Genomic DNA, 19,483 nt, shown 5'->3' on the forward strand with positions numbered 1-19,483 from the left:
AAGTTAGAATAGATTTGAGGATTGTTTTTCTAATTACATCATTCTCACTTTTGCATTCTGATATGCTTTCTTGATTGAGAAAAATATGTAGAATTCCAAGTAGCTCACTTAGAACTCCCATTTGCATATAACATAATCTAAACATTAGGCATTAGAGTATTGTTGCTGTTATTAGAATACTAATATTCAAATGTTTAAGTCCTAAACACTTTTCAGAGTAGATTTTTTTATATTATTATTTTTCTAGACTCCTAACATGGAAGAGATTCCCTTGTATTTCAGAGTCCTGAAAAATGTCCAAACAGTTGATGTTAGATCAACATTGCAAGCCTCGAGATCAGTATCTCAAGTTATTGTATTTGTTTCATTGCTTCTCTCCTTTGTCTGCATTTGCTCTTACAAAAGGGGTAATGATCAGTAAAATGGCATTAATATTTGTTAGATAAAAGAAAGGCAGTAATTCCAAATTATAAACATCTACATGTCATTGGGTCCTTAGTCCTTATGATTTTCAATTTCTTTTTAGGCCAAAACCCATGTTCTTGACATTGAGCAGAGACTACAAGGTGTAATCAAGACCCGAAATAGAGTGACAGGACTGCCGTTATCTATTGAAGGACATGTGCATTACCTTATACAAGAAGCAACTGATGAAAACTTGCTATGCCAGATGTACCTTGGTTGGACCCCATATATGTGAAATGGAGTTACTTCAAAGAATATGTTAATAATCTAAAATTAATGCACTTGGATCATTAATCTGTGGTTGTATCTATTCAATTCCAAAGTACAACATGTTTATGTTCTCACAGTAACTGATATTTCTCTCTGATTGTTAACAATATTTAAAATAATATATGTTGTTAAATAAACTGCTTTCTTAACATATACTGTGTATAACTGGAGAAATGGAATATCATATGTTCTTATGCTCTTAAAAAGATGTATTTGCGAGAAACAAGCCAGCCTAATTTCATTTTACAACTTTCGTTGATTTTAAGTACTAACATAAGGATTCATTTGAACAAAAAATCATATTGAATAAATACTGTAGACAAAGCACGGATCCCCTTCCCTCTGGGAACTTTCTAGTAAGAGAGATGTAAACATAAATAGCACATCATTAAGTTCACTTAGTAATACTCTTTTTGTATTTGTTGAAAATGTGATAGGGAAAAAAAATTAGCCAATTAACATGAATATGAAAACTATATAAACATTCTGTAATTTTAAAGATGCTGCCATACTAAGTGTACCAGAATGCAGAATCCAGTGGTTGGGGGAAACAGCGTTACTTAAGATTTCATGAGGTTTTATAATCTAAAAAATTTTAACGTTAAATTTGGGGGTACATTTTATTGCAGAAGATTTAAAATAATTCCAAAGCAAAGAGGTTATTACATACAAATAAATGAAAACATAATCTTTTTGTAACAGATAATTTCACTTAAGTTTACCTTACAAAATTCTGCCTTTTTGTACAGCTGAAGTGTGATGGGGGAAAATATAATAACCCAAGAGGTATAAATGTGAAAACTAAACGTATACTTTCCTATCGAAGGCCTAATGTTAAGAGTTAAAGAGGAAGCTGGGTGGAGGGGAGTTAGGAAATCATTTTACGCAAATAATTTGGAAAAGAACGTTTTTAAGAGAAATTTTTGTTGTATCCTGAAAGAAAAAATTTCCGCTCACAAAACAAACTAAACCAAATAAATCATCAGACCTTTCCAAATCTGTGTTGAAAAACAGAGATTAGTAATCCCATAAGACGGAAGCAGCCAGGACTCTTCCAGTCGTCTCGTGAGGTTTTCACCCCCTTCCAAATCCACTTAACAGCGCTCAGGTCTGTCAACTGACATTTTCAGAACTGAATTTCACACACGCGTTCAAAAACACCTGGCGCTCTTAAATGTAACCAAGCAGCTCCGCGGCAGCGAGTTCGGGCCGGGGCTAGAGCCCCGCCCCGGAGATGCAGTCTCGAAGCCGGCCGCTCTAGGCCCGGCGGCCGCTCTCTATGGTTGGCCGGGCGGTGTGTTGTCATCTGCGGAGCGACGGCTGGAGGCGGCAGCGTAGGCCCCGGCGGGGCGTTTGGTTTCGGTTTGGCCCTGACTTGAGTTAGTACTGACGGTCGAAATGGGAGTCCCCAAGTTTTATCGATGGATCTCGGAGCGGTATCCCTGCCTCAGCGAAGTGGTGAAGGAGCATCAGGTGGGTAGGCAAGGGGTCAGAGGCCCAGAAGGCGGAGGACCCGGGGCTCGGCGGCCCTTTCTCCACCCTGGTACCGGGGCTCTCCGCCGCCTCCTTCTTGCTCGTCGTCAGCTGGCTGAGTGGCGAAGGGAGGGGAGCAGAACGTTTGAGGACACCCTGGTGATCTGAGTGGGGGCGAAGACGCAAGTCGCTTTCCTGTGGGCAGAGCGGCGGGGATGCGGCTGTTCTGACAGCTTCTGCCCGGCCCGGGCCTGCCGCGACTTCGCAATCAAGTCCCGGGGAGGAGCGCTTTCGGGAGTGCTTCCCTTTCCTCCCCAGGGAGCTGCAGGTTTCGTTTTTCTTTTTGGAGGTGGGATGGTTGTCCTCCTAGGACCTTCCTCCAATCCCCAGCCAGAGCAACAGGCCTACGTACAAACAATAATATCGGCCAACGCAGTTGAATCCCCTTGTTTACTTTCCCTTATCTAGAGCTGCATCCCGCCCTACCCCCAACGCGTAGACTTTTTGACGTGGCTGATGGTTCATATTTATGATACAGTTCGTTACTCTTTTTCTATTACCCCAAGGACCGTACCAATCCCCTGTTCCAAAAGAAATAAAAATACATTTGGACGGGGCCGGGGCAGTTATTTGGAAGCTTCATTGTGTGAATGTGCGTGTGTGTGTGTGAAAGAGAGAAGGGAGAGAGAGGGAGGAAGGAGATGAGGGAGGAAGGAGACGTGGGGTGAACGGAGAGAGAAACAGATTGTTAGAGCACTAATACTAGGAATAGTAATATTCGGTATATAATGACCCCAGGGCAACGTTTATGTGCAGACTTCAAAAATGTAGTTTAGGTATTGGAACTGCGGAAAAAAAATAGTAAGCAGTCGTCTATTAGGTAAAGTGGACTTTGGGTCTAGTGTTTGTCACATTTAATGGTTTTGGTAGCTCTTTTGCCCATTTTATATTTTACAGAAAAAAGTCATTTTTGTCTCCGAATGGAGGCGTGGGTTCAAATCCCACTTCTGACACACACACACACAAAGTCATTTTTGAAATTTGTACAGCTAATTGAGTTAGTTGAGATGGATAGCATTGTATTAACATGGAGGGAAATAATACAGTGAACACCATCATGCTGTCTATTAAATTATGGTTTATTATTTTTAAAAAGTACTGTAAGCATGAAGATGGGGTTAAACTTCTGGAAACGATTCTTTGTTGTTGGATTCCAGTCAGGTTTGGTATATGAGGAAAAGCTTACCAAAAATTCCAGAATGGTGGTTTGTCTTTAATTTATTTGAAGCATGGGTTGAATTAGATTTAGGGAAACATTTCTCTCTAGAGAAGAGGATAAAAATGGTGACAACTAACTTAGGCGTTTCCTGGATCCTTCACTCAAATATTTGAGTACCTGCCATGCATCAGGCACTTTATCTCTAAATTGAAAAATTCAGACTAACTTGACAATGCACAATCTGTTCAGTAATCTTTTTACTCTGTACTCTTTGGCACAGAATGTGGTTTGGTGTAAGGATCTTGGATTTTCTCCATCTTGAGGAATTTTGTTACTGAACAAAAATAATGGCTTTAAGGCAATTTTATGACACGAACACTAACAATAGGTTTAAAACTTGGTTCATCAAAGTGATGTCTTTCAAAAAGAAATCACCAGCTACTCTCTCAAGCAGTACTTAAAACATGGTAGTTCCTAAGTCACAGCAGTTCAAAAGCTAGTCCTTGGGGAAAGGGACTGGATGGAGGGGTGGGTTCTGGGAAGATGGTGGCAGTGGTGACATAGCATAGTTTTTGGTTTCTCTGAATCCTCATTTGAAAACAGAAAGAGAAACTAGATAGCTAAATTTAAAATCCATAGAACAATTACAACAAAACCATGTGACAGGGTATCCCCATGAACCCCAAGATACAATTTGGTGGGGACAGACTACCGATAGCCTCTAGACCCAGTTGGTATTGGCATGTGTGCAAGAGGAAGAAGGAGAAATGGGGCAACATCTGATGAACCTGAGAGCAGAACTCCAGAATATTCACTAAGGCTCTACAGGCCTATTAGATAGCAGTAGCTGTAACTGGGGGGTTTTAAAGGGCAGGAGCAGTCTAACTCCTGTGAACCCACAAAACTGACTTGGCAAGGTACCATTCTAAGGCAGAGCCCACCCTAAGGAGAAAGTGCTGGGAGTGAAATAAAATTTTATCAGGAAGGGGACAAGAGAGATAAGAAGGTCAAGATAAAAGTGAGGGAGGGTTACAGAGTCAAGAAATCTTAGAAAACAAACCAGGCAAGCCACCATATTTTTTAATACTACCCCAAAATAGCAGAAGAGGGAGCTTTGTAAAGTTAAAGCTTTCCTGAACCCCTTCTCATTCCAAAAGTTCAGGAAAATTAAGTTTACATAAAAATGAATGATAGAAAAGTGTCAAGGTCAAATAGTATACAAAGTTATTATGGGGGAAAAGGGGAACAAAATAATATTCATACAGACAGTAAAAGCTTGCAATAAAAACATGCACACATAACAGACCAAAACTACAACCTACTATTTCAGAATGAGCTAAAGGCACTAAGAAAATAAGACATGAAAGAACAACATATATCAATTACAAAAACTCAGGAATAAGGTGACAGAACCTAAAGAAAATCAGACATAAATGGCAAAATCACGTCAGAAGTGAAGCCTAAAGTAGTAGCAAGGCAAAAACAAATGATGCCATAAGAAAAAGATAGAAGGTGGAAATAAGAGAAAATTTTAGAAGATAAAAAGGTTCAAAGCAATATAACAGAACAAATACTAAAACTATAATTAAAGAAACCTTTCCTGAAATTTAAAAAAAAAACATTGAAGCCATGTTGAAAGAATATACCATGTACCCAAGAATATTGACTCAGATGACCAACATCAAGACATGTTCTAGTTAAATTCATGGACTTTAAAGAAAAAGAGAAAAAAGCTTTTGTCACCTACAAGAAAGGAACATATGACTTGCAAGGGAAAGAAAATCAGGTTCCCATCATAGTTTTTCACAGTAGTGCTTTATGCCAGAAAAAAGTGGAGTAACATAAAGATACTCAACTGATTTTTTTTTTTAATTTTATTTATTTATTTATTTATTATTTTTGGCTGTGTTGGGTCTTCGTTTCTGTATGAGGGCTTTCTCTAGTTGTGGCGAGTAGGGGCCACTCTTCATCACGGTGCGCGGGCCTCTCACTGTCGCGGCCTCTCTTGTTGCAGAGCACAGGCTCCAGACGCGCAGGCTCAGTAGCTGTGGCTCACGGTCCCAGTTGCTTCATGGCATGTGGGATCTTCCCAGACCAGGACTTCCCAGACCAGGACCGTGTCCCCTGCATTGGCAGGCAGATTCTCAACCACTGCACCACCAGGGAAGCCCTCAACTGACTTTTAAGTATAAACGATAAGCTGGTCAAATGATCAGTGTAGGAGAAGTCAGGCAATATTGTTCCTTTGAGCACTTTCTTGAGGAATCTGCTAGAGAATGAGCTTCAGACAATCAAAAGGACTGGGGAAATATCAACATAAATACCAGTGTTGAACATTAAATATAATTTCCTGTAGAACAAAATCAAAATAAGAGTGAAGAGAGAGTTTAGTATATGATGGCTATGTGTTCTGACAATGTTTAGATAGCACAACTATAAAATAAATGGGAGTAAGAGAGAATGGGGAAAAGTTATGCAAAAAAAATTGTATTACCATTAATCATATTAGTGGTAATATTAATATTGTTTTTCTGAAACTCGTGTGTGTGATATGATAAATACCTAATTAAAGGGTATTTTATTTTATTTATTTATTTATTTTTTGCGGTACGTGGGCCTCTCACTGTTGTGGCCTCTCCCGTAGCGGAGCACAGGGTCCGGACGCGCAGGCTCAGCTGCCATGGCTCACGGGCCCAGCCACTCCGTGGCATGTGAGATATTCCCAGACCGGGTCACGAACCCGCGTCCCCTGCATCGGCAGGCGGACTCTCAACCACTGCGCCACCAGGGAAGCTCCACAGTTCCCAATTTTGAAAACCTTTCCTGTACCACTGGGTAACCAAGAGGCAGAATGATCCCCTTTATAAAAGTATTACAATTAATAAAAAAAGAAGTGATAGAATATCACCATTTTGCAACCTCAAATAAGTTAATAGAAATAGGCATTAAGCACCAATGGCTGGTAATATTAGAAAAAAGAAAGAAAGGTGACACAAACAAATAGTAGAGCTTAACTCTATTCCTATTTTAGAGAATTCTTGACATGGATAGTACATACAAGACTTATATTGGTGTTTGAATGTGTACACACCTAGAACTACTTTTGATGCCTTGTTCAAGTGGTCCAGTAGTTTGGTAGAAGTATATTATGACTATAAAATTATAGTTATTTCATAAATCTGTATTGAATATAAAAATTATGTACCATAGGATCCAAAAATACGGAGATATATAATACTTTGTGCAGTCTTATCTCTTACTGTTAGCGTATTTCTTGTTCAGTGAAGGCTTGGGAGTGTAAGGAGTTAAGTAAATAAGTAAATAGGGAGAAAGAAAGGAAGGAAAGGAGAGGGAGGAGGGATGAAACCAAGCAAAACATTATTTTTTTAAAAAAGCACTTTCCTTAAAGTTGAGGACAATAGACTAGACCAGAATGTGGAAATTACAGAAAGATTATAAAATAGCAAACAAACAAAAAACAAAGCCTAATACAGAAAATCCAAGGGGAAGTTGCACGTCTACTATATGCTTACTCAATGTCCTAGGTTACTGGAGGTAGATGGGGGAAAAGAATTAAACCCTCTGACCAATAACATTTACCATTCTAAGAAACCACAAATTGCCCATACACTATGGTCCAGTTTCTATGCAGATACATATGTAGATAAATATTTTCAATAAGTGGGATAATAATTTACCTGCTGTTTTATAAACTACTTTTGTCACTTGACCATATGTATTATGTACATTATCCCATGCCAAATATGAATCTATATTATAATTTGTAATTGCTTTGTAGCAGTCCCTTGTGTAGATGTACCATTATCAATTTTCTTTATTATTAGGCATTGTTTTCATTTTTTATCTTTTCTTTTTTTTAACTTTTTATTTTATATTGGAGTATAGTTGATTAACAATGTTGTGTTAGTTTCAGGTGTACAGCAAAGTGATTCAGTTACACATATATTGACACGTATCCTTTTTCAAATTCTTTTCCCATTTGTTACATAATATAATTTTTTATCTCTTCCAAGCAATACTGCCATGAATAATCTTGTACTTATGTCTTTGTGCACATTTCTGATTATTTCTCAGGATAAATTTCCAATAGTAGAAGTCCTGGGTCACAGATGTGCACATACACACACACACACACACACACACACAAAAGATGTGCACGCCTCAAATTTTGATATATATTTTCATATTAGTTACACCAGTTTATATTCCCATCCGAGACTGTTGGGTATATGTCTATGCCACCTCTCTCCCTTTTAGCCCTGTGATTTTCCTCTAATATAAAATGGGGAATCGAAATATCTCTCTTTTAAGATTGTTATCATAATTAAGTGAGAGAATGAATGTAAGTGTTTAGCCCAATGTTTGGCACCTAATAAGCTAATAAATGCCAGCTATTGCTTTTAATAACATGAAATATGCATTTCTCCAAATCCTTACCAATATTGGGTAACATCCATCTTTCTAATCTTTGCTAACATGATGGGGAAGATGATGTATCATTTTAATTAGAAATTTGGGAATGTTGAACATTTTTTTCATATCATTTAGACTTTTGTGTTTCTTCTTTTGAATTGCTTTGCATTTTCCATACTTACTTTTAACATATGCTCTTTTTCTTACTTGATATTTGAGGGTTGTTCTATACATTAGGAATGTTGACTTGGTCCTAATTTGCAAGTATTTTCCTGCATTTTGTCATTTTCAGTTGGGCTTGTTTATGGCACTATTTTTTCCCTACAAGATTTTAAAAATACATTTTTAGGTAGCCAACTCCATCATTTGTTTGATTTATGATTTCTAACTTTCCCACGTGAAAATTGCCAAAATATTTGTATATAATTGTTTTACTTACATTTCTCACATTAAAATTTCTAATCCTTCTGGAATTTATTTTGTTATAAGGTGAAATACAGTTTTGTTTCCAAATAGTTACCTAGGTGCCCCATCCCTTTCTTTCACTGATTTGAAGTGTCTCTTATATACTAAATTTCTGTGTACATTTGGACCACTTCTAAACTATTTGGTTCAATTAAACTGTCTATTTTATAATTAAAAATATCATATAGGGCAGGTTTTCCTTCATTACGCTCCCTTTAATATGCTCTGTTACATGTTTATTTTTATTCTCCTAAGGAAACTTTGTAATCATTTTGTAAAGTACCCCCACCCCCTCAAAAAAAAATCACATTGAGATTTTGATTGAGGTTTTTAGATTTCTTGAAACAAACAGTAAATCTTGAATGTACATTTAAAACCCCATGATCACAGTTGTCATTTCATTCGAGTCTAATACTCACTACTGGCATTTAAATTTTTTTTACTTAGTCCAATCCTATGTAAATAGGTGTTTTATAAATGTATTTTTATGGTGTTCATTGATTCAAAGACCAAAACTTTTTACTCCTAAAACTCAAAGGCATGTTATTTTCTCAATAACAGGAAAATGTATTGTTACCTATGCATATGGTAAAATTTGAATAATTGTTTCAGAGATAGTTTTCATTAAGTTTATACAAAAATGCCCATTATGTTTTTATGTTTGAAAATTCAAAATACTTTTCTTCAATTAGTTTGTAAGGCAGACTACTCTCAGATCCCTTAATTACACTAGATATTAAGTTGTGCCCATTTTAGTTCCTTGTTAGTTTATATTTGTTTCAGTAGTGTTCCCAGTACTTGTTCACAGACATTTAAATAGAGGAAACGTCAATCAGAGTCAGAACCATGAAGGCCTTTCTATAAAAGTAGATGCCTGTTAGCCAAAGTTTAGAAACTATTTAATCCACCTATAAAAAACAAATCAGTTTTCAAAGTTTCCTAAATTTCTTGGCATAATCTAAGCTTTTTAAGTTAATATAACCAAATTAATGATTCTGTTTCAGTGAAACCAGATATACAATAAGGCTTTAAATCACTTGTAAAACCTTTTAATGACCATGTACAAATAGCCTTTTGATATAAATGGGCATTATGTTACTCATTTATAGAGGAAATTGAGGCTTTGAGGAGTTAATGTCAAATTGTAGGAAGAAAGGAAACTAATATTTTGAGTACCAAATCAACCAAGAGCTTTATTTGGTGTTTTCTCAGGTTACCTTATTTTAAATAAGTAGATAATTTCCTGACAGTAAATGTGATCAAGCTTTTGGTGCATAATGTAACCACATAATATGTCTCTGTCTTACTTATTCCTCCTGTTTACTTTCTTTATTCAACTGTGATTGTTTACTCAGTTTTTATATAATAAGAATAAGCCCCTATATCCTGCTTTTGATCAGATGTCTAGGTATCTGTGTTTGATTATAATAATGATCTTGATCATTTTTCTTTGTTTTTTAGATTCCTGAATTTGATAACTTATACCTGGATATGAATGGTATTATACATCAGTGTTCCCATCCTAATGATGATGATGTTCACTTCAGAATTTCAGATGATAAAATCTTTACTGATATTTTTCACTACTTGGAGGTGTTGTTTCGCATTATTAAACCTAGGAAAGTGTTCTTCATGGCCGTTGACGGTGTGGCTCCTCGAGCAAAGATGAACCAACAGCGTGGGAGGCGTTTTAGGTAAAACATTTATGGTTTATTTTAGAACACTATTTAGATTAATAAAATATACTACTTCAAAGGTAATTGACTTAACACAGTGCATCTCCCATTCATGTTTCTTTTCTGCTTAAATTTCCCCCCAGAAGTGGAAGTATCTCAGACTTACAATGTCATGTTTTATCAATCAAGTAAATGAATTAGGAATTCAAATGAGGTGTCATTTCTCAACGTATATGATGGGTTGTATAAAGTTACTCTGTTGTTCTCTGTCACAAATTTTTCAGACTTCCTAAAACTTGGTAATTTGGAAATGGTAGTAGTAGAGAAAGTTCCTAGAGTATTTCGTCCTGAGCTGTGGAACTGCAGAGTGAACTGAGAGATTGTTCTAATGAGAATATCACTGACATTTAATTTGACCCTGGGCTAGTTGCTGACCCTGCTTGAACATGGGTCCCCACTGGGTAGAAAGGCAAATTAGATTAGAAGGGGATGGATAGAGTATGAGAAGAGAACTGAGTTAGGACACTCGAGATATTATCAGCCCAGTGCATGACTTGGGTAGTAGAAGCAAAAGGTTGAAAAGGAGTTGTATACAGAGAGGATTTTAAAGTCAAAATCCTGGACCTGTGGAATATTTCTAAATAACAATGAAAACATGCAGTGTCCTTGTTATGAGTAACAGGAGTAAAGTTAAGAGGGTTGTTGGAACTGAAGGAAAGAAACCCTGAGTCTAGTGAGTTTGATAGGTCATTAGCCTAATAGATCCTTTCCTTTCATCACAATGACAGGTAAAGAAGTAGAAAGGGCACCTATGAATCAGATGTGGAAATCATCAAGGAAGGTGGGAGAGTACCTTGGAGAAGGCTAGCAGTGAGAATGGGTAGAGGATGGTAAACTCTACTAATTTAAATATCAAAAGAGAAAAGATACTGAAGATATTGGAACTGTGAAATCCTTGAAGACAAGGGCCATCTCTTACTAAAATTTAGATTCTCAAGTACCACCCAAGACTTACTTAATCTGAACCTCTAAAAACTAGGCCCTGGAAACTATGTTTACCAGATTCCCCTGGTATTTGTTAAACTAGTTTTGGGATGCTGCTGGGCTAGATAATCTAGTGTTGAGAAAGGGTTATATAAGCCCACTGTGTCAGTCAGTTGCAGGTAATAGAAATTTAACTATTCTGAGCAGAAAGAAGTATAATACAGAGAATTGGGTGCTTATAAAAGTCATTGTAAAAGCCAAAAGGTTGTGCATTTAGGTTAGCCTTTAAGAATGACTTCCAGAACAACACCATAGAACTCACCCACTGATGGCATCACTACTGCAACATTCAGGAAGGTGAGGAGTTCAGAGGCCCTGACCAGAACAGGTAGTTCTAGGAATTTATTCCTTTAGCTCTGATCCGGAGGTTAAGAAGCTAAGTCATATCCAGAAGCCTAGCTGCAGGGAAGCCTGAGAGTTTAATTTTTTTATAGCTTTCTTCCAACCTCTCCAGTATCAGAAGACAGACTAGGAGAGAGGAATGGGCGTCGAGGGCCAGTTGACCCTAACCACCACAAGCGTTCGCTCGGTACTGTGGCGGCATCGAGTGTGCCATGTTTCCTCCAAAACCCCCAGTCAGCTTTTCCTCATTCTCCATGGCGACTGTTTTCTTCGCTCATAATCTTTAATCCTCATCACTTCGCATCTCTGCCATCTTTTAAATCTGCTGCCATCTGTCTTTCATCCCCACCGTGCCACTGAAACTTCCTTACAAGATTATTAATAGACTCCTTAAAGGGGCTAAATGTAGAGAGTAATTCTGTCTTTACATTACTTCATTTATCTCTGGTATTTAGCAGTGTTGACCATTATTTCTTTATTGAACTTCCTTCCCATGACCTTCAGGTAACTATACTCTATGACCGGGGATTGAACCTGGGCCCCGGCAGTGGAAGTGCCAAGTTCTAACCACTGTACACCAGGGAATTCTTTCTGACTGTACCTTCTTAATCTCCTTGTTATATTCTCTTCCTCTGCTTTGTCTCAAATATTGATGTTTCTTAAGGTTCCGTCCTGGGTCCTAAGATATCTTATCCAATGACTTTAAGTACTGAATCTGTACTGATGACTCCCAAACTTATCTTTCTGGTGGATATCTCTTTCCAGAGCTTGTATACATCCAAATGCCTGCTAAATGCCTCCTCTGGATACCATAGATACATTTCAGGCTTAATATATTCAGAACTGAACTCATCTTTGCCTCAAACCTGCCTTCCTTCTATGTTTCGTGAATAACATCATGTAAATAGCTGCTCAACTCCAAAGTCCAAGAGTAATTGGACTTCTCTCTCTTCCTTATTCCTCACATCTAAGTCATATCTACTTACTTCTTTTCACCTTTACTGCTACTGTCAGCCTAGGCCACCATAATCTTCTACCTAGATTACTTTAATAGTTTTGCCTTGCCCCTGTCCCAAACATTCTCTATATTGCAGCTACGTTAGACATTATGGCTGTTTAATTTCTGTCTCCCCACTAGAGTGTAAATTCCGAGAAGAGGAATCATTTCTTTTTTGTTGTATCCCAAGAACTTGTCACATAGTAACATTGAATAATCATTTCTTCAGTCAAAGAAGGAAGGGGAGAAAAGAGGAAAGAATGGCTTCCACTGGAGAGATTACAAATGAGTTGATATCTTCAGAGTCTTTGTTATATTGAAGAGGTTGGTAAGAGAGAGAGGTTAAATATGAAGAAGAGTTTGTTTATCGCAGAAATAGAATTCCACAGGGCACAGTAGATAGAGCTAATAACAAGGCTGTAGAAAATGTACATAAAGCAGGACTTCCTAACTTGTATGCCATGTGACATATTTGTGTGCCACACATGGGTTACTGGAGAAGCCAGATTGGAATTGGGATGCCAGTATTCAAACCTGTGTCTATCGGACTCTAAAAATCATGTTCTTCTTAGTAAATCCTGTTGCCTCAAAAATGAGATCATTTTGGCTACTGATGTCATTAATGTTATTAGGTTTTCGCTTTAGATGTTTTCATGAGGAAACCCAAAGATATACATTACAATTTTATAATTATTTTTATATAATATTCTTAGAGATCATTTTAATGATGTACTTATTTGATATTATTAAATGTAGTGTGTATAATGAATGTTTATGCTATACTTTTGAAATTATTTCTAGAACTAATATGCTGTATATTTGTGATTAGAAAAGAATTACTTTATAATAAGTATTTGTAACATTCTTTGTCAGTTTTATACTGTTATAATGTTCTACTTCTATAGTCCCTAGCTGAAAAACTCAGTTCTTTAAATGAAAAGAAACAATTCTGAGGCTCATCTTTATTGATTATAGACATTTCAAAACTTATATGTTTTGAACTTAAAATTGAAGAATTAGTATTTTAGTTACAAAAACTTCTAAATAACCGTTTACTTTATGTAGAGATCTCTATTTTTTCCAGAAAGTTGAGCACTTCTTTTCCCCCTTAACATTTAAGGTCAGCAAAGGAGGCAGAAGACAAAATTAAAAAGGCAATAGAAAAAGGAGAAACTCTTCCTACAGAGGCCAGATTTGATTCCAACTGCATTACACCAGGTAAATTCACTGAGAGAAAAATTCTGGCAGATTTAAAATGTAAATGTAAATTTATTTCTCTTTTCTAACCTCTATTTATTTTGTCCTTAGGATTATATTTGCTCTATTTTCCCAGTTATGTCTCTTCATGAGATGGTTTGGTCACCTTGGTCATAAATGCTCCTATGGAGACCCACTGTAGGGATTTACAGATGCTGATAAGGGCACCTATGGACAGGACTCTCCCAGATGCACAAAATTCCTGACTTAGAAGGAACTTACAAGATCAGTCCTACTCCTGCCATTTATTTGTATGAAAGCTGACTCAATGAGGTTGTGGTTCACCCAAGTTCATAGAGCTAGCTTGTATTCAGGAGAAGAAACCCACTTTCCTCGTCTAGAGTGCTTACTCTTCTTCTCAGAGGCTGTTAAGATTTCTGTGACTTTAAGGAAGAATTAATTTATCAGTATTACAAGTTTAATCTTATATGCAACAGCACAGTCTGCCCTTCCTAGAGTTTTGTCTAACATTATTATAATTCTTTACATTGAAAAAAAATCTTATAATCATACTATCTCATTAATTTTTACTATGGTAGTTTTCTCTTTCATTAAGTCCCCTAATGACACATTGCCCAATTTAATAACCAGTTTTATCGTTATACAGTTTAAGACTTATTGCCTTTGACTATTGACTATCTGGGCTTTTCCTGAAACATAATCATTGTAGACTCAGTTTCCAGATTAATAGTAATTTTTCAGGTTAAAAATAGTAATGATAATAGTTGTTGTTACTGGCAATCTTATTGAAGCTACATGCCTTAAAAAAAAACAAAAAACTTTAGAATCCAGCAGAGAAATAGAAGATTGAAGTTTGTTGGAGTGTTGAAACCCTGCCCTTGTGTGAAAATATTTGAAGCATAGTCCTGAGGCAGTAGTAACCTTCTTTGAATTTCCCCATCTGACATTGACTTCATTTTGGGGTGCCTGGTAAAATTGGAAATAGTTGTGATATTTGGTTGGGAAAGATACAACATTACTCGCTTTTCAAGATAAGCAAGAGAGCTTTCGACCTCCTTGGGAGATCTTATACCTAGCTATTCCCTGGACACCCAGATCCAATTTCATGTTGTCACTGGGAACTCACTGTTTTTATATCTCTCTCAGATTAAATTTTTAAAAACCTTTTATTTTTAGGGACTGAATTCATGGCCAGGTTACACGAACATCTGAAGTATTTTGTAAATATGAAAATTTCTACAGACAAGTCGTGGCAAGGAGTTACCATCTATTTCTCAGGCCATGAGGTTATTATCTTATTTTATTTAAAGAGTTTTTTAAATTTAATCTTGAGAATTATAGCATATTACCGCATTTTTTTTAAACATTATATTTAGACTCCTGGAGAAGGAGAACATAAAATCATGGAATTTATCAGATCCGAGAAGGCAAAGCCAGATCATGATCCAAACACCAGACACTGTCTTTATGGCTTAGATGCTGACTTGGTAGGTATAATGTTTATTGTATTCTAATCTTATGCCATTGTAGTTAAAATATCTAGGAAACTTGGTCTTAATAAAAGAAGATTTCTGGGCTTCTCTGGTGGCGCAGTGGTTAAGAATCCGCCTGCCAATGCAGGAGACATGGGTTCGAGCCCTGGTCTGGGAAGATCCCACATGGTGCAGAGCAACTAAGCCCGTGCGCCACAACTACTGAGCCTGTGCTCTAGAGCCCACAAGCCACAACTACTGAGCCTGAGCTCTAGAGCTCGTGTGTCACAGCTACTGAAGCCCGTGCGCCTAGAGCCTGTGCTCCACAACGAGAAGTCACCACAATGAGAAGCCCACGCACTGCAACGAAGAGTAGCCCCCACTCGCGACAATGAGAGAAAGCCCACGCACGGCAATGAAGACCAAACGCAGCCAAAAAAAAAAAATTAAAAAAAACATTTAAGAAGATTTCTGGCTGTGGGAACAAATATCAGAGATATAATAATGATTGCTACTTCTGCTATTACCAAAGTTCTAAAACATTTGGAAAAGGAGTTCTTTTGCCATAGTTTATGATCAACAGGTCTCTATAGTTAGTGTTCACACCTGACTGACCCTAGTGCTATGAATACTCTGCTGACGTCAGGATAGAGGACCCTTTTTACCCTCATTCTTAATACACGATTTTTAATACCACCTGATCTGATGACTCCATAACCCAAGTTTGCTAGACTCTTTTTGTTTTAACTTTCTATTACAGAAATTTGCAAATATAAACAGATGTAAAGGAGAGAGCATAATGAACCTCCTTGTGTCCTTCATCTGTCTTCAGTAACCTTCAGCTCCTTTCCCTAATCATCTGTCTCCTTCCTTCTCCTCCCCTGGATTCTTTTTTTTTTTAAGACTTTTTTTCTTTTTTTTAAATAAATTTATGTATTTATTTATTTTTTGGCTGCGTTGGTCTTCGTTGCTGCGCGTGGGCTTTCTCTAGTTGCGGCGAGCGGGGGCTACTCTTCGTTGCAGTGTGCGGGCTTCTCATTGCGGTGGCTTCTCTTGTTGCAGAGCACAGGCTCTAGGCACGTGGGCTTCAGTAGTTATAGCACGTGGGCTCAGTAGTTGTGGCGCACGGGCTTAGTTGCTCCAGGGCATGTGGGATCTTCCTGGACCAGGGCTCGAACCCGTGTCCCCTGCATTGGCAGGCAGATTCTTAACAACTGTGCCATGAGGGAAGCCCATCCCCTGTATTCTTGAAGTATATGACATGTATTATTTAATCTATAAATATTTCATGATGGAGAATATTAAAAATGATAACCCCAATGATATCCCACATAAAACAAAAATTAACAAACCACTGTTTAATATATAAATAACCATTTAGTATTCTCATTTCCCTGATTGCTTCATAAATGTTTTATTTTCTTTGAATCAGGATTAAATGAAAATAAACAATATACATTGCAATTGGTTGATATGGCTCACTAGACTATTTGACTTACTTTGGGGATTAGAATACTATGTGAGAATATTAACTGAAAATATCCTTTTCCAGTTTTTTCTGAGTTTTCACATACTAAAGGTATCTTGGCCTCCAGAAGAGTCCTGTATTCTTCTGTCATGGAAATGCTGTTGCCCTAATTCCTTACCCATTCCTCCGTGGCAAGTGGAAAGGTGTAAAAACCAAGAGAACATTTTTGGGATTTTTTTATGGGGGTACAGTGGGGTGGTTATAAAGGTTATGTGAGTCTAAAGTGAACATTTTTTTTCTTAGAAAAGTACACAGAATTTACGCAATTTATAACCTGTAGATGTATCATATTTTGATATTTATACATTTAATTTGCTAATGAATTATTTTCCTTAAATAAGCATGTTCTCTATATAGAAACGTTTTTTGATTGCTTTTGTGAACCCGATGCTATAAAAAATGAGAGAATAGAAACATTTCTTCATCATTTTTCAACAGATTATGCTTGGATTAACAAGTCATGAAGCACATTTCTCTCTTTTAAGAGAAGAGGTTCGGTTTGGTGGCAAAAAGACACAAAGGTAAATCATACTGCCTATATATCAGAAGGTAGAACAGAAATTAAATTAGGAATAGTAATCCCTTAACAGGTATATGACCGGTAAATATTTTCTAGTCCATGGGTTGCCTTTTCACTCTGTTGATAGCATCATTTGATGTACAAAATTTTTAATTTTGATGAATTCCAATCTATTTTTTTCTTTTGTTGCCTGTACTTTTTAGTGTAATATGCAAGAAATCATTGCTGAATGCAATGTCATAAAGCCTTTTCCCATTTTATTCTAAGGGTTTTATAAGTATTAACTCTTAACATTTAGGTCTTTGATCTATGTCGAGTTAATTTTTATATGTGGTGTAAGGTAATGGTCTGTCTTCATTCTTTTGCATGTGGATGTCCAGTTTTCTGAACAACATTTGTTGAAAAACTGTCTTTTCCCCATTGAATGATCTTGGCTCCCTGGTCAAAAATCATGTGACCATATATGCAAGGCTTTGTTTCTGGGATCTGTATTCTATTCCGTTGGTCTATATGTCTGTCTTTATGCCAGTACCACAAGTATTTTGATAACTGTAGCTTTGTAGTAAGTTTTGAAATCAGGAAGGGTGAGACCTCCAACTATATTCTTCTTTTTCACGATTATTTTGGCTGTTCGGGGTCTCCTGAGGTTAATAATTTTTAAGATAGGTTTTCTGGTTTTTTTTGTAAAAAAGTTGGGATTTTGATCGGGACAGCATTGAATCTATAGATCCCTTTGGGTAGCATTCACATCTTGATATCAAGTCTTCCAGTCTGTTAACATAAAATGTCATTCCATTCATTTATGTCTTCTTTAATTTCTTTCAGTTTTGTAGTTTTAGTGTACAAGTCTTTTGCCTCCTTTCTTCTTTTTTATCCTTTAGTTGAAAATAATGTTTTTAAATATAGTTACCTGCTGTGCATTACATCCTCAGAGCTTATTTATCTTATAACTGGAAATTTATACCTTTTCATCGCCTTCACCCATTTCACCCACCCCCATCCCCTACCTTTGTGAATCATCAGTCTGTTCTCTGTATCTTTGATTTCAGTTTTTTGGCCTCTGGCTTTTTCTTTTGCTTCCTTGGTCAAGTTTATTTCCGAGTGTTTTATTCTTTTGGATGATATTGTAAGTGGAATTGTTTCTTAATTTCCTTTTTGGATTGTTTATTGCTGGTATGTAGAAACACAACTGATTTTTGTGTTGACCTTATACCCTGCACCTATGCTGAATTCATTTTTTAGTGCCAGTATTTTTTTTTTTTTTGTAGATTCTATGGGATTTCTACATATAGAATTACACCATCTGTAAATAGAGTTTTACTTCTTCTTCTGCAGTTTGGATACCTTTTATTTCTTTTCTTGCCTACTTGCCCTGGCTAGACTTCCAGCGTAATGTTGAATAACTATAGTGAAAATGGGCATCCTTGTCTTGTTACTGATCTTAGGAACAAGAATTCCTTTCCTTGGGAGGAAAGCTTTCAGTCTTTCACCATTGATTATGATATTAACTGTGGATTTTTCATAAATTCCCTTAATCACATTAAGGAAATTCCCTTCTGTTCCTACTTTGCTGAATGTTTTTATCATGAAAGAGTGTTGAATTTTGACGTATGCTTTTTCTGTTAAATGATTATGCGGGGGGTTTTCTCCCTTTGTTTATTAATATGCTGTATTACGTTGATTTATTTTCTTATGTTGGACTATTTTTGCATTCCTGAAGAAAATCCCATTTGTTCATGGTGTATAAATGCTTTTAATATGCTGTTAACAGCTTATATTCTTACTTGTAATTAATCCTGGAGTATAGGCCACAACCAGGAATATAGACCCCTATACCAAGCCCGGAAAAGGTAAGAGGAGGAAGTGATGGTGCCTCAACATTGAAGCCTTGGACTGTACTGCAGTAGATATAAAAGTATATGTACTCACTTATCTATATGCTTTCTGCTGGTGGCCAGCCTTAAATGGACCAGATCCCACTGGTTTATTACATCTATTATGTATTACTTAGACTTTCTCAATTCTGAGAGTCCTTCCACAGAAAGCATATTGTAAACCAATTATTATGAACTTTATCTCTGTTGTAATTGTAGTTATATTTTTATCTTAACATTACCCTGCAGCTTGCCTATAAATTACATGCCTTAATGACAAGAATTAACTATTTTCTAATGATGTTCTATTTTAAGCTACGTTTTTAAACTTGAACCTTAAAAATATAATAAGCTCTGTGTTGATCATCTGACTAATTACAGGGTATGCGCACCAGAAGAAACCACATTTCACCTTCTACACTTGTCTTTAATGAGAGAGTATATTGACTATGAGTTTTCAGCATTAAAAGTAAGTATTAATATAAC

At 36.6% G+C, this 19,483-nt stretch overlaps 2 protein-coding genes across 10 annotated transcripts in view; both read left to right on the forward strand.

Moving 5' to 3' along the window:
• Positions 1 to 886, forward strand: part of ATR (ATR checkpoint kinase) — a 103,365-nt gene extending 102,479 nt beyond the window's left edge. For all 3 annotated transcript variants that reach the window (XM_022582664.3, XM_022582665.2, XM_089911045.1), the window contains one exon: positions 527 to 886. In XM_022582664.3, the coding sequence (XP_022438372.1) occupies positions 527 to 700 (174 nt within the window). In that variant the 3' untranslated portion in view covers positions 701 to 886. The remainder of the gene's footprint in view (positions 1 to 526) is intronic.
• Positions 887 to 2,046: 1,160 nt separating this feature from the next.
• Positions 2,047 to 19,483, forward strand: part of XRN1 (5'-3' exoribonuclease 1) — a 101,151-nt gene continuing 83,714 nt past the window's right edge. For 4 of the 7 annotated variants that reach the window (XM_089911046.1, XM_089911047.1, XM_089911049.1 and 1 more), the window contains exons 1-7: positions 2,047 to 2,208; positions 9,788 to 10,020; positions 13,506 to 13,603; positions 14,780 to 14,889; positions 14,980 to 15,090; positions 17,042 to 17,124; positions 19,379 to 19,466. In XM_089911046.1, coding sequence (XP_089767172.1) covers positions 2,134 to 2,208; positions 9,788 to 10,020; positions 13,506 to 13,603; positions 14,780 to 14,889; positions 14,980 to 15,090; positions 17,042 to 17,124; positions 19,379 to 19,466 — 798 coding nt within the window. In that variant the 5' untranslated portion in view covers positions 2,047 to 2,133. The remainder of the gene's footprint in view (positions 2,209 to 9,787; positions 10,021 to 13,505; positions 13,604 to 14,779; positions 14,890 to 14,979; positions 15,091 to 17,041; positions 17,125 to 19,378; positions 19,467 to 19,483) is intronic. The other 3 variants (XM_089911048.1, XM_022582667.3, XM_022582670.3) reach the window with 1 other exon arrangement.

This window comes from Delphinapterus leucas, chromosome 4, assembly GCF_059928025.1.
Source record: "Delphinapterus leucas isolate spDelLeu-1000000601 "Yukka" chromosome 4, BTC_Dleu_Yukka2, whole genome shotgun sequence".
In the NCBI taxonomy this organism is placed as follows: domain Eukaryota; kingdom Metazoa; phylum Chordata; class Mammalia; order Artiodactyla; family Monodontidae; genus Delphinapterus; species Delphinapterus leucas.